At 40.1% G+C, this 13194-nt stretch overlaps 1 protein-coding gene across 3 annotated transcripts in view; it reads left to right on the forward strand.

The window, feature by feature from the left end:
* Nucleotides 1-2263: 2263 nt before the first annotated feature.
* Nucleotides 2264-13194, forward strand: part of NFX1 (nuclear transcription factor, X-box binding 1) — a 75026-nt gene continuing 64095 nt past the window's right edge. For 2 of the 3 annotated variants that reach the window (XM_063159014.1, XM_063159023.1), the window contains exons 1-2: nt 2264-2358; nt 11197-12246. In XM_063159014.1, coding sequence (XP_063015084.1) covers nt 2334-2358; nt 11197-12246 — 1075 coding nt within the window. In that variant the 5' untranslated portion in view covers nt 2264-2333. The remainder of the gene's footprint in view (nt 2359-11196; nt 12247-13194) is intronic. The other variant, XM_063159004.1, reaches the window with a different exon arrangement.

Consider the following 13194-nt stretch of genomic DNA (forward strand, 5'->3'; position numbering starts at 1 on the left):
TGTGTTGAGATTTGTCCTCCTTGACATGCTGACACAGACCTAGGCTAGGGCTTCTCTTCCTTCTGCTTCCTTGTCTCATCTCCCTCTCTCCCTTGAAAGGCAAGGTTGTTTACTGTCGCCCCTGCTGCATATAGGAGAGATGACTGTAAGAGCCCCGAGTACATCTCTACCATGTCCCTACTCCCAACATCCTGGATGTTTGTCTGGATGAGCTCACACCAACTTCAGAGTGCCTACCCTTTGTTCTTTCCCTCACTGCTTTAAAACACCTGCTCTATTTCTGCCTAAACTATGTTGCAGGTATGCTTGTACCTAACCTCATTGACTTTTACGCACTGTCTTGACTTCTATCTTAAGCTGCCCTGTCACTACAGGCTTGCATGGCAACCTGGCCTGTTGCCTGGTGAACCTACCTTGCTCTTCTTGCTCAGGCATTGAATTTGCTGACTCGGCTCCCAGCTCTATCTTCTACATGGAGAAATCTGTCCCTGCTACATCCTGACGGTCATACTGTTCAGATGAAAAGAAGCAGCCACTGAGCAAAGAAATGAGTGTAAAAATGGCAAAAGGATCGGAAGATAAATATTCAAGCATGACAAAGTAGAAACAAAATACATGTTTTAATAGAGGATGTATGATACAGTGGGGAGAACCTTTCCACTATCCCTGAAGTGAAAAGAAGAAATTATGAGAAAAAGATAAAAAGGCTATTTTGGCTAAACTAAAGAAGAAAATAAAAGCAGATGCCTGTAGAGAAATGCTGGACAGTTAAGTTAGACTATTAGGAATGGCTGTAATTGACTCAATGCAAATTCAAGACCGGAAAGGGGAAAAAAAAGCAGAACTGTTTAGATAAAAAGGGAAAATGGGGAACAAAGGAAAACCTGTACAGACCTAACCATTAGCAATTGTGCAGCAGAACATACAGGAAAATTTCATTAGTGCTTTCCAAGCAGTGACTGGTTTCTTGGTGACAACAACAACAACAACAAAAAAGAATGTGCATACTGAAGTGTTGTGGTATTAATGAAAAGCAGTGTGGAAATAAAGTAGTAGTTCTATGTGAATATTATGGTCACATCTTTAAAGTAGTGACAGATAAGTCTATGGGAACTAGAGGACTAATGCAAGCTTCTTGACAGCAGCAGGAAAACCACACACCATCTCTGAAAGGATGTTCCTGACACATACCTTTCTTTGCAGCCTTAGATGATCACCATGTTTACATACAGCAAAGCACCTAATATACATTCAAAATACATGGGAATCATGTGGCATAAGGCCGTTGCCATACTGGTTTGCAAGCTTCCTTTGCAGCAATGGCATGAATCTGGGGGACATTTCAGTGGCTAGTGTTTCTGCAATAACCCACAAGTTCTTTAAGGTCTTTGAAGCCATTAACTTTGCCCACAATGAACAGTAGCACTATGCAGCTAGTGGAACTTTTAAACGGAGAATTTCACTAGGAGGGTGGGGTGTGGAGGTTAAAATGCCAGCAGGCTGTGTGAAGCAGCCTGTCGTGCTGAGGTGTCATTCTTTGGAGTTGCTGATGTTACAGAACTATGAGCTTTCTGTGCAGTCTCCGTAAAAATCAGCAGCTCTGTAAGGCCTCTGAGCTGTTCAGAATGTACTGTTACCATGGCACTGCAAACCTTTCAGCAAGGTGTGAATCATAAAACGGTTAAACACTGGTGCTGAAACCTGCAGTATGACGAATCATGCAGTTCTACGGATTGTTTGTAGCTGAAACCTAAGATTTGTTTGCAGCATCAGCTGTAGTATGGGAATCCTTGTGTGAACTTCTTTTATGTCTCTGCTACCTCCTTTAAGATAGCCTGATAACAGATCCCTGCTTTCTATCCTGTGCCTAGAGAAAGCACCTCTTTTACACATGGAGAGAGAGGGCCGAGCCGTCCTGTACCCACCCTTCTGCTCCTGGCCGCTCAGCCGGGCTCTGAAATGCTAGAGACAAGCCGATTGCCCACCAAAAGGTCCATTAATTGCCAGAGTTAGTGTTTCTTTCTCGCTATTTGTCTTCCTTTTCTCCTCCTCTGCAGTATCAAACAAGGTTTCGGATTCCTAGCCCTTTCCGGGTACGGGAAAAGCAGCGCTACAGCACACGCAACGCCACGTAACCCAACACCCTCCTTGCGCGCGGCTCGGCCCGCCCCCGGCTCCGCCCCTCCCACCTCGTGCTTCGTTCTGCTCTCTCTCTCTCTCACCACTGCGGTGAGGCTGCATGCGGAGATAAGGCTCAATCGGTGGCGCATGCGCAAGCTGTGCGCGTGCGCGGCAGCTGGAACGCCGGACTGCGGAGTGAGGCTGGTGCTGGCATGGCGGAGGCGCGGCCCGGCTCAGGTGAGCGTAGCTGCCGCTCTGAGGCAGGGGGACTGAGGAGAGGGACTGCAGGATTGGGTGGGCGCAGTGAAGGGGAGAAGCAGTCATCACTCCCCAGCGATACTAGCGGGTAGAAAGTCGCGCCGAAGCCGTCGCCATCGAACGCTGGTTTGTCGAAGGGTGCGGGCTGCGGCACCACCTGTTGCGGCTGGTCCGCCCCTGCCCGGCGCGACTTAGCGGTGCTTGTCGCGCCCAAAATGGCCGGACTTGCCTGTGCCGCAGGGCCCGGTAGGAAAAACTTTGCCCGAGGAGGAACGTGCGTGCTCCTAGTACGGGACAAACGAATGTAATGTCTTTGGTAACGCCAGAGAAAATACATAAATAAGAGCTTGGTTACTGGAAAACCTGTCTGCTCGCTGCCCACCCATATCCTTGAAACCCAGGTCTCAGGCTGCCCGCATAGAGCAGTGACAATGACAACGGCTCAAGCCCACGAGCTGCTATAAAGCCGCGTCTTTTTGAGGGGTCTCAGAGGGATCTGTGAGTAGAAGTCTTGAACATGCAGGAGATTACTGGTTAGAGCAGGTGCTACCTGTTCTGAGGAATCTAGGCAGGGGCTCACGGAAGGAGAGCGTCTTAGGGACACGGGACTGGGTGCAACATGCAAGAAAACAGTTTTTCCTTTGTTTTGCCGTGCTTACTTGTATGATGCAGGTTCAGATTAACTTTAGTTTTATTGGTTATGGTTGCAGAGGAGTGGGGAGGAAACCTTACAAATCGATATTTCAGCCTTGCATTTAATTATTTGTCCTGTATTTCGGATACTTAACAATAGAAGAACTCTTACTTAATTTTGTCACGATATGTGTCTAGAAATAACACTGTTGCTGAGACTAATCAGTGACTTTCAGTTTTTTCATCATGTTGCTTAATTTTACTGTAGTCCAGTACACCTTATCCGGTAATCAATGTCACGTTGAGGTCAATTGATGAGCTGACTAATTTCATTGTTCATAGTTGTTGGATTTCTGTTAAGGGAAATCCTGGACTTTTGTATTTTGGGTTAAGAAGAAAGTATCATTCTCTAATTTTGCAGCATCCTGATGTTAATTCAGATGAAGGTTATCTACAGCCATTGTCCTTAATAGCATCCCCTGTTCTTGGCAGTCTGGTCTGGCTAGCATGATGGAGAAGTTACATGAGTTCAATTTTTGGCGGTATGAGAATGGGTCCACTGCCCTTGTTTGAGGTGAAATGGCTTGGGACATGGTACAAAGAGCAGAGACATAGCTTCAGTAAAGCTGATGCAGTCAAATTTCTTTTTGTCTGTGTTTCATTCTGTCAGGCTGTGGGTCAAGTGTGATTGTGAAATCTTTTTGTATAGTATATATGTATTGGAATGGGGAGTCTTAGGTATACTGGACTAAAAATTGCTTTACTGTAAAGCAGTAGAGTCGTCTGCATGGGACACCATTTCTACACTTGCCTTATAATAAGGTATAACAAAATAACAGATATTGTTACTTGGGATTAAGTTCTGGAGTTGGGTCACTTGGGATTAAGTTCTGGAGTTGGGTCATTTTTCGTGCTCTCAAGAAAAATCTCATAGGTAAGTTTTGAGTTGTACATGCGCAGTATTAGAATGGAAACTGGCTTTTGCGCTACAAGTTCATGGATGGAGCAAGTGTCTGATTTTGAAAGCTTAACATTGAAAGATATTTCTGCTCTCAGAGTAGAAAAGGGGTTTGAAGAGTGACAGTTTTTGGCCACTACAGATGTGTTGCTCATCCAGGATATTTTGTCAGTAGTGAAGAATTATTGAGACCCAGGAAATTATTATAAAAGACAAAGAGGAAAAATATAAGCAGCAAAGCAATTGTATAATAATTGTTCACACTGATGCATCTTTCTCATTTCAGTCCCTGTTCACGTAGAAGGGACAAATGTATTCTATTTAATAGCTGTTAATGGATTTTTCCCATCAGTTGCTGTAATTACTGTTTAATGCCATCATAACAACAGCTGGGTGTTCTACATGTTACAATGCATCATTAAGCTGCAGATAACCAGGGAATTGCTATAAAACATTGGTCACTGTAAGGGAGAAGAAGAAAGTGAAAACTTAAAATGTATTTGTTTTCCATATGCAAAATCTGTTCTTTAGTGGGTCCTTTTGTTTGGATGATGAAACTACTTATCACAAAATCCTACTTTGAAATTTTCTCGCGTGTCATCTTGAAATGGGCTGGCTAAAACTTTAGAGGTCCATTTAAAGTGTGGATACACTGAATTGGACATGAAATGGCAATATCAAAAAAGGCAATTACATCACACTGTGCGAATATACACAGGTGGCTAGCTAGCTGGAAAATAGCTTTGCAGTAAAGGTGAGATGAGGCCACCCCTTGAGCACTGTATCCAACTCTGGGCTCCGTGTGTGCAAGGAGAACGTGTACATACTGGACTGAGTCCAGCAAAGAACCATGAAGACCATTAAGGAGTTGGAGCATCCTTTTCATGAGGAGAGATAGAGAGAGCTGGATATGTTTAGTCATAAGAAGTCTCAGATATTAGTGCTGTATACAAATACTGAAAGTATGGGAATAAAGAATATTGAACCAGATTGTTCTTAGTGGTATTAAATTAAAGGACACGAGGCCACAGGTGTAAAACATACAAAATTCCAGTTGAACACAAGGAAAAGCCTTCTTACTGTGAGAATAACACTGGAACAGGTTGCTGAGAGAGGTCATGGCCTCTCAGTCCTTGAAGATACTCAAAATCCAGCTGGTCACAGTTATGGGCAACTGACACTTTTTGGGTAGGATTTTTGAACTAGATGATCTACAGAAGTCTCAAAATGAGCCATTCTGTAATTCTATGGGTAGATTGGTTTTGCATGTTATTCTTTAGTAATTTCTGGAAAGCATTGTAGTAGGGGAGTATATCTTTTATGACATGAGCTAATACAGTTGAAGTAAACAACAAGTTTTGGGCATGCAGATTGTTTTGCCTGGAAATTGGTTGCACTACTTGAGTCAATAGGCCTGAAACAAAAACTCCTGTTTAGGAAGAAATTCAACATTTTATAAATGTGTGTCATCTTGAAAATAATAAGATGCTGTAGGTGAATGTATAAAGTGATCAGGGAAGACAGAAAATTTAAACTTGGTAGTCTGGTTTAAAGCTCCCAGTGCTATGGGGAAAGCTTCAGATTTGAGGTCTGTATCTTCAGATAATGGACCATTCAGTTTTTGTTTGTTTGTGGGTTTTAAAATTTTTGGGGGGGGGTTGTTGTTCTGTTTAATACAGGTATTTAAGCGCTGCAGGGAGTGTCTTCTGTGTAACTTGCACTTCGTGTGCAGATGACTGAATCATCTCGTCTGGATATATGTAATGCTGACATGAATAGATTGTCGTGTGCACATTCTACTGTCATCTGTCTTTAGGTGAAAGAATAGGTTATTTGAATTGCTTTAAAAATGAAGGCATCCATCCTGAAAAATCAGCTTTGTCTTATAGGTGAGAGATAGTATATAAATAGAACATCTATTAATAGAATATTCTGAGTGGAAAGGGACTCACAAGAGTCATTGAGTTAAATGCTTGATATCCCACAGGGCAACCTAAAAATTAAATAAGATATCCAAACACATTATTAAAACAGTTCTTGAATACTGAAAAGCTTGGGGTCATGACCATTTTCCTATAAAGCTTTTTCCAGTACTTGACCACCCTTTAATTGAAGTTTTACCTGATGCTCTCCAATCTGACTTCTCTGTGACCGAGCTTTAAGCTTTCCTTTGCTTCCTGTCACTGGCTACTGGGGAGAAGAAATCAGCAACTGCCTCTCCACTTCCTCTCATAAGAAAACTGTGGGCAGCAGCAAGGTGACCCCTCAGTCTCCTCCAAACTCAGCAAAGCTAGTACTTTCAGCTGCTTATGTAATTTAGTCCTTTTACCATCTCTGTTGTCCTCCTTTGGACGCTTAATATTTTTATACTTTTTTTGCATTGTGGAGCCAAACACATGGTACTAAAGAAACTGTTTTTGCACACAGTGCAAGACACTATTTTTGGCTGAATTTATTGGTATCTCATTAAAAGCAGTCATTTAAAAGATGTCTGAAGTCCATTTAGAAAGAATGGTAATAATCAGTATTGTTTGTTTCATTCCAGTTTTATACTGATAGAAAACTTCAGAAGGAAGTCAGTTCTTCCTGTCTAGGAAGTAAAGCTGAATTAATTTAAGAAGAAAGAAGTACTAAGTCTGATGCCTAAAGGGCTTCTGTGGACTGTTACATTTTTTTCTGATTAACTTTGTCAATATATTTTTTCTCTTTTATACTTGTATTTAATTATCAACTTCATATTAGTTAAAGTACATTATGCAATGGTTCTTAAAAATCTATATGAATATAGCTTCCTGAAACTGTGAAACTGTTCTAAAATATGTCACTTAGGCGTAATGTCTTTAAGTGGCATCTTCAAATGTCATCCTTAATGTATTCATAAAAGAGTACCTAAGCTATTGGCGGTACTGTTCCCAAGTATAAGCTCTGTTTTTGAAGATGAGCTTGTACTTACTGAAATGAGTACTTATTAATTTGCTTCATATTTTTTTATGTGTCCTTATAAAATTATTTTTCTGAAAGATAGTTCACAAGGACTACCTCTTTGCCAGGGCATTCTGGCTCTGTCGACAGTTAATGCCGGAGGGGTTTAATGCTATGGTAGAACAGGCATGAAACCATATTGCTTTCATATGCTTCATTCTAATTCAAACCAAAATTCCTAGAGATGTTAAAATCATAGAATCATAGATTGGCTTGGGCTAGAAGGGACCTTAAAAGTCATCTAGTTTCAACCCCCCCGGTGATGGGCAGGGACATCTTCCACTAGACCTGCTTATTCAGAGCCCCATCCAGTGTGGCCTTAAACACTTCCAGTGATGGTACTGCTGCTTTGGGCAACCTGTTCCAGTGTCTTACCACTGTCAAAGTAAAGATTTTCTTCTTTATATCTACCCTAAATCTCTCTTCCAGCTTGAAGCTAGACTTCCTTGTGCTGTCCTTACATGCCCTTGTAAAAAGCCTCTGCCCATTTTTCTTGTGGGCTCCCTTCAGGTACTGGAAAGTTGCTGTTAGGTCACCTTGGAGCCTCTTCTCCAGGTTGAACAAATCCAGTTCTCTTAGCCTTTCCTCAGAGGGGATATGCTCCGTCCCTCCAGCCATCTTGGTGGCCTCCTCCACACTTGCTTCAGTTCAACAAGTTGATGACCTTCGTGTGCTGGGGGGACCCCATGGCTGGATGCAGCACTCCAGGTGTTGCATTGAAATTGAGTAGAGGGGATGTATCAAGAAGCAGAGTAGAGGGGATGAATCAGCTCATTTGACCTGCTGGCCACACTTCTGATGTGGCCCAGGTTGCAGTTGGTCTTCCGGGCTGTGAGCGCTTGTTGTCATGTCATGTCTGCCTCTCATTCACCAAGTCTTACCAGCAGGGCTGTTCTTGATCTGTTCATCCCCCAGCCTTTATTGGTACTCAGGGTTGCCCTGACCCAGGTGCAGCACTTTGCCCTTGGTCTTGTTTAACCTCATGAGATTCCTGTGGCCCACTTTTTGAGCTTGTCCAGGTCCTTCAGGATGGCATTCCATTCTCAAGCTGTGTCAATTGCACCACTCAGCTTGATGGCATTTGCAAATTTGCTGAAGGTACAATGTACCTCTTTGACTATATAATTAATGAACATATTAAACAATAGTGGTTGCAGTGCAGACCCCTGAGGGACATTACTTGTCACTGATGTCCATCAGGACTCTGAGCTGTTGACCACTACTCTCGGGATGTTACTTTCCAGACAATTTTTTATTTGTGTAATAGTACACTCATCTCTCTGATTGAGAGAGCAGGATGTTAGGAGAGACCATATCAAAGTCTTTACATAAGTCCAGATAAATAATATGTGCAGCCCTTCCCTTGTTCACTTATGCAGTCCCTCCATCATAGAAAGCCACTATGTTGGTCCGGTGGGACTTGTCCTTGGTGAAGCTCTGCTTGCTGTCCCAAATCACTTCCCTGTCCTCTATGTGCCTTAGTGTAACTCCTACTAGGATCTGTTCCATGATGTTCTTAGGCACAAAGGTGAGACAATATAGAAGTTTTTTCTAAAGTTATTATAATATTCTGTGTTTATTTTATAGAAATACAGGCTGGACTTTAGCTTTGGGGTATCCCTTTTACTATGATTTTTTGTGTATGTATATGTAAGCATGTCAGAGACGATTTCAGCCAGTGTTAGCTACTTATTATTACACTTGTACATTTATTTTGCAGTTTCTTGTCTTGGCAGACAGAAATCAGTTTTAGTAGAATTTACCACTCTGGAATTTTCTTCATTATGTAGAAGCTGAGAGCAAGAATGGGAATCTTACTGATGTAAAAACTTCTAATGATTTATTAATATTTTGGAGGTGCTTTTAAGTATCTGAATCCCAGTTTCTAATTTTTTTCTGCAAACCTGTTTTTATTAAACCATAGCTATCTGTCAGACTTTAAATTTTAGAATATACAAAGGAAAGCCTAAAACAACTAATAAAATGGGCTGTTTCAAATCAGGTTTGCATGGAATTCTAGGATTACATTCTATTTTCAGATCAAAATGTGTAAAATTTAAGTAGTCTATATTGAATCACTGCTGTTAACATTATAGTGCATAATTTGCAATTGTACTGCTCTTTATTAGTGATAGGAAAGAAACTGACTTAACATTGGGAAAACTGGAAGTAAGTGTAGCTGTAGAAAATACAATGGACAACATTACATTTGCAATTCTTTACACAGGATACATATGCTGAGAAAAATAGAATGTTTCTAGGGAAGATGCTTTCAGTCCAGAATCTTTCATATGTACAGCCTGATGTTGGTACCTACTAGGGTCTGCAGTCCTAACAATAGAATAGTTCAACTGGAAGGGACCTACAGTGGTCATTGAATCCAGATCTGACCACTTCAGGGCTGACCAAAAGTTGAAGCATATTGAGAGTGTTGACCAGTTGTCTCTTAGACAATGGCAGACATGAGGTATTAACCACTCTTCTGGAAAGCCTGTTAAGGGTTTTGACCATGCTCTTGGCAAAGACATGTCCCCTCATGTCGAGTCTGAACACCTCCCCACCCCTCCTCCTTATTCCCGGGAGATGGGGGGGGGGTGGTGTCACAGCTTTGAATGTGCTTTCACTGGGTACCAGGAAGAAAAGATCAGTACATGCGTCTCGACTTCTTTTTTGCCTGACCTAATTTCAATTTTTCACTGATTCTTAATTCAGTCTTGAGCTGTTTTGAAGACCAGATTTCTGTCTGGTTTTTCCATTTTGTTGTTGCAAAATCAGGTTAGTATTTCAACTTAAAAAAACCCAAACTATTTGTATTTGCCATTTGTATCTAGTTTATTTATAACATATAATACTGTGTAGAGTGGCATATAGTAGTATATAATATACTATATTAATAACATAGACTATCTTGTAATGTAACATTGTAATGTTAATATATATGGGTATAGTAAATATAGATAATATTAAATTATATATATTATATAAATAATATATAATTTAGTTTTTGCAAAGACAAAAATCCCCAAAGTAATTTCAAGTGCTCTTTAAAAATTAAAGTATGAATTAGGCAATGTGGTTAAAACATCCTGAAATGTAATTTTAAATTATTAATTTTTATTAAGGTTAAAGCTTCACTTCCATGAAGTTGTATGTTACAGTTTTTCCTCTGGCCGCCAACTTCACATTGCAGCTATAACCATTCCTAGAGGTTTTGAAAAAACCTGTTTTCATTTGAAAACAAATTTAATTTGTTGGGGAAAAAAAAGTATGTTAGTGCCTTGCAATGTTCTGGTTTATTCTTCTCTCCAAAATGTTAATTTTCACAGTCTTAATTGAGAGAAATGGTAGTTCAGGATCCTAGATTGTATTAGCCTTTTGGAGAGTCTTTTGGCCTAAGTCATGGCCTAAGTGTTTGATTATCTCTTTTAATTGTTATGAACCAGGAATAAACTGCGCTCTCTCCTACCACGTGAGGTAACCTACCCAACCAGTAAAATGAGATCCATGAGATCTTAGAGATTTTATTAACTACTTTTTTTTACATTACTGTGTAAAATTTAACTAATCTGCCACAGCTAATTAAACTATTCCTGATATTCACCTAATAATTTCTGTTGCAGGCAGACACTACTGGCGCAATGTTACAGGAAATTGAGTAACATAGGATTTATCTTTCTTTTATCTAGAGGCATGGAAATTACAGAAGACCGCTGAAGTAGAAGCATGGTTCATGTTGATGGCCTCAGAAAATAGTTTTGCACAGCAGTCCTGTGCTGTTTAATATGTCTGTCTCTAGAACAGTATAATCAGAGTTGATGCAAGTATTTACTACTGCTCCTTTTAATTTATTTTCAAAATTTGTATGATATTCAAATCTCAGATGTAGACATTGTATTTAAAGGACCCCTTTTTTCAGGTTCTTGTATTTATGTAAACATGCTTGGAAAAACTTTAGATGTTAAACACTGATTGTCACACTTGCATGTCTTGTGCTGCTTCAAAAGTTTTCTTTCACTTTTTATTTTTATATTCTTAATTCTGGATTATCACAGTCCTGTAAAGATGACAAGAAGGCTTCTACAAAGCACTGTATGATTCAGTTCGCGTTTCTGGACACTTGTTTCCAATTGTTCTGTTAAGTGTGGGATTGATGGAACTTCTGGACCTTTGCATGTATGGTAATTTGGTTGAAAAGAAGTATGTACTGTTTAAGTTTTATGAATTTGTATTCATTTATGTTTTAGGTACATCGAATTTCAGCCCTGGTGCTGCTGCTTCCATTTCTGGAGAAGGACAACCAACAGATATAAACTGGGTAAATAAAGATAGGAAAGACTCTAACAGGAATCAGAATAGAAGTAATATACCAGTTCCTAGTCCCTATTCTGAAAGAGGTACAGATCATGAAAGCTCTTCCACAAAGCATCATGGCTTTTGTAATCTGGAAAGTCAGTATGGGAATTCTGAAGACTTCCACCAATATTTTGGTACCAGTAAAAGTTTGAAGAATCGCAGCTTGCAAAGCCAGAGATTGCATAGATTAAGAAATGATAGCACATGTGCTAGAAATAAGACAAGGCAAAGTACTACTGATGCTGATGCAGGTCCAGGAATTTCAGATGCTGCACTAGTACCTGGTAGAAGAGCACCTCCTAGAGGATACGGTGATTTTCTCTCCTCAGAGAGTGACCGGGAAGTACCTAATGCAGATAGCAGAGGCGCAAAGCCAAAGAAATCACATCTGATACATGTATCTGGGAGAGGTTTTAGGGAAAAGGGAAAGCAGATACATGACCGTGAAAAGCGAATGAGCTCTAAACAGAAAGTAGAGCTGTTTGAAAATTTTCCATCTTTGGATTTGACGCAGTCTGACTCTTCAGAATCGTCCATTGGAAAGGCATTCTGTGATGCACCTTTTGGAAGTGGGGATGAGCAAAAAGGCTACAATAATGTAAACAAAAGATATCCCCGGAAGCCTGTGTGGAATAAACCTCCAGTAGAAAAGGAGTGTCAGAAAAGACATGATTCTCACCGTAGTAAAAATACAAAAGTAGGTAAGAAGTCTTCTGTTGCATATACTCCAAAAGATAAAAATGAAAGGAAGAAAGAACTCATTGCTCACAAAAATGATGAAAACTTGACCAGTGAAATCAGACATCAGTTGTCTGAGTCTCTCAGGTTCAGTGGAAGAAAGTTCTTGCTAAAGGGGGATCAAGTACCTTCACTTCATTTCAGCTGGACCCAGTACTGGAAGAAGCAAAGTGATGTACCAAAAAACAAAGAAACTCATACAGGTAAGTTTTTGAGACTGTCCTGGACTCCCATATGAAAGATATGATTTTGAATAATTTAAGCAGTCTTTGCTTCAGCTCCTGCCTTGAGTAGCTGAAGAAGCTTATTATTTCACATTAAATTGGTTTTGGGATCAGAGGGTAGAAGTAAATGTAGATGCATGGTATTTCAGTAGGAACATATTCTGTAAGTTTACCTAGAGAAGGACAGATTTTGTTTAAAGTTTTTTTCTGTTTTTGCTACACCAAACTGCAAACAATGACCTAGTTGAGTACCATTTTAAAATGTGTATATTGTGGGAGTAAAATTCTGAGCATTCTAAATAATAGGACTTGAGAAGGATAATGCTGAAACTGACTTTTGCAGAATAGGTATTTTCATGTTTTTTGTAGGAGTAGAAAAATGCCGGACAGAGAAATGGTATTCTACTCATAACTGAATTTTATGTGGTTTTTTTTCTGCACCTTTGATGCGTTAACCTATAAATGAAACAACACCCACTTCTGAGATAACAGTATAGGAGGTAATATTAAAACTGGTCTTTATTGGAGGCCTTCATGTGCAAATATGGAAAACGTCCACAAACCTCCCCCCTCCGGGTGCATAGGGTTTTATAAGTTTAGTTAATTAACACAATTAACAAAAATCACCAATTAGCAGCATAAGTGGCGATGCTGTTCTCCCCACAGTTCAAGACTGAACCTTGTTGATGAAAATGTGTCTCAAAGAGCTGTTTTTCAAGCTTGGTTTCTAAGGAGAACCAAGGTAGCATAAGGGTCTTGGAATGTGTTTTGGCTTTCAGGGCAGGGGAAAGTACTGGGGAAAACTAGCTATGAGTGCAGAGCTCCAAATATGTGTGTGAAAAATATAGGGAATAAAAGAAAAAATATGAAAAATGTTAGGCATCACCTTAAAAGGTAATTAGAAATAGAGGCGATATCTGGATACTG

This window comes from Melospiza melodia, chromosome 1 (genome assembly GCF_035770615.1).
Source record: "Melospiza melodia melodia isolate bMelMel2 chromosome 1, bMelMel2.pri, whole genome shotgun sequence".
In the NCBI taxonomy this organism is placed as follows: domain Eukaryota; kingdom Metazoa; phylum Chordata; class Aves; order Passeriformes; family Passerellidae; genus Melospiza; species Melospiza melodia.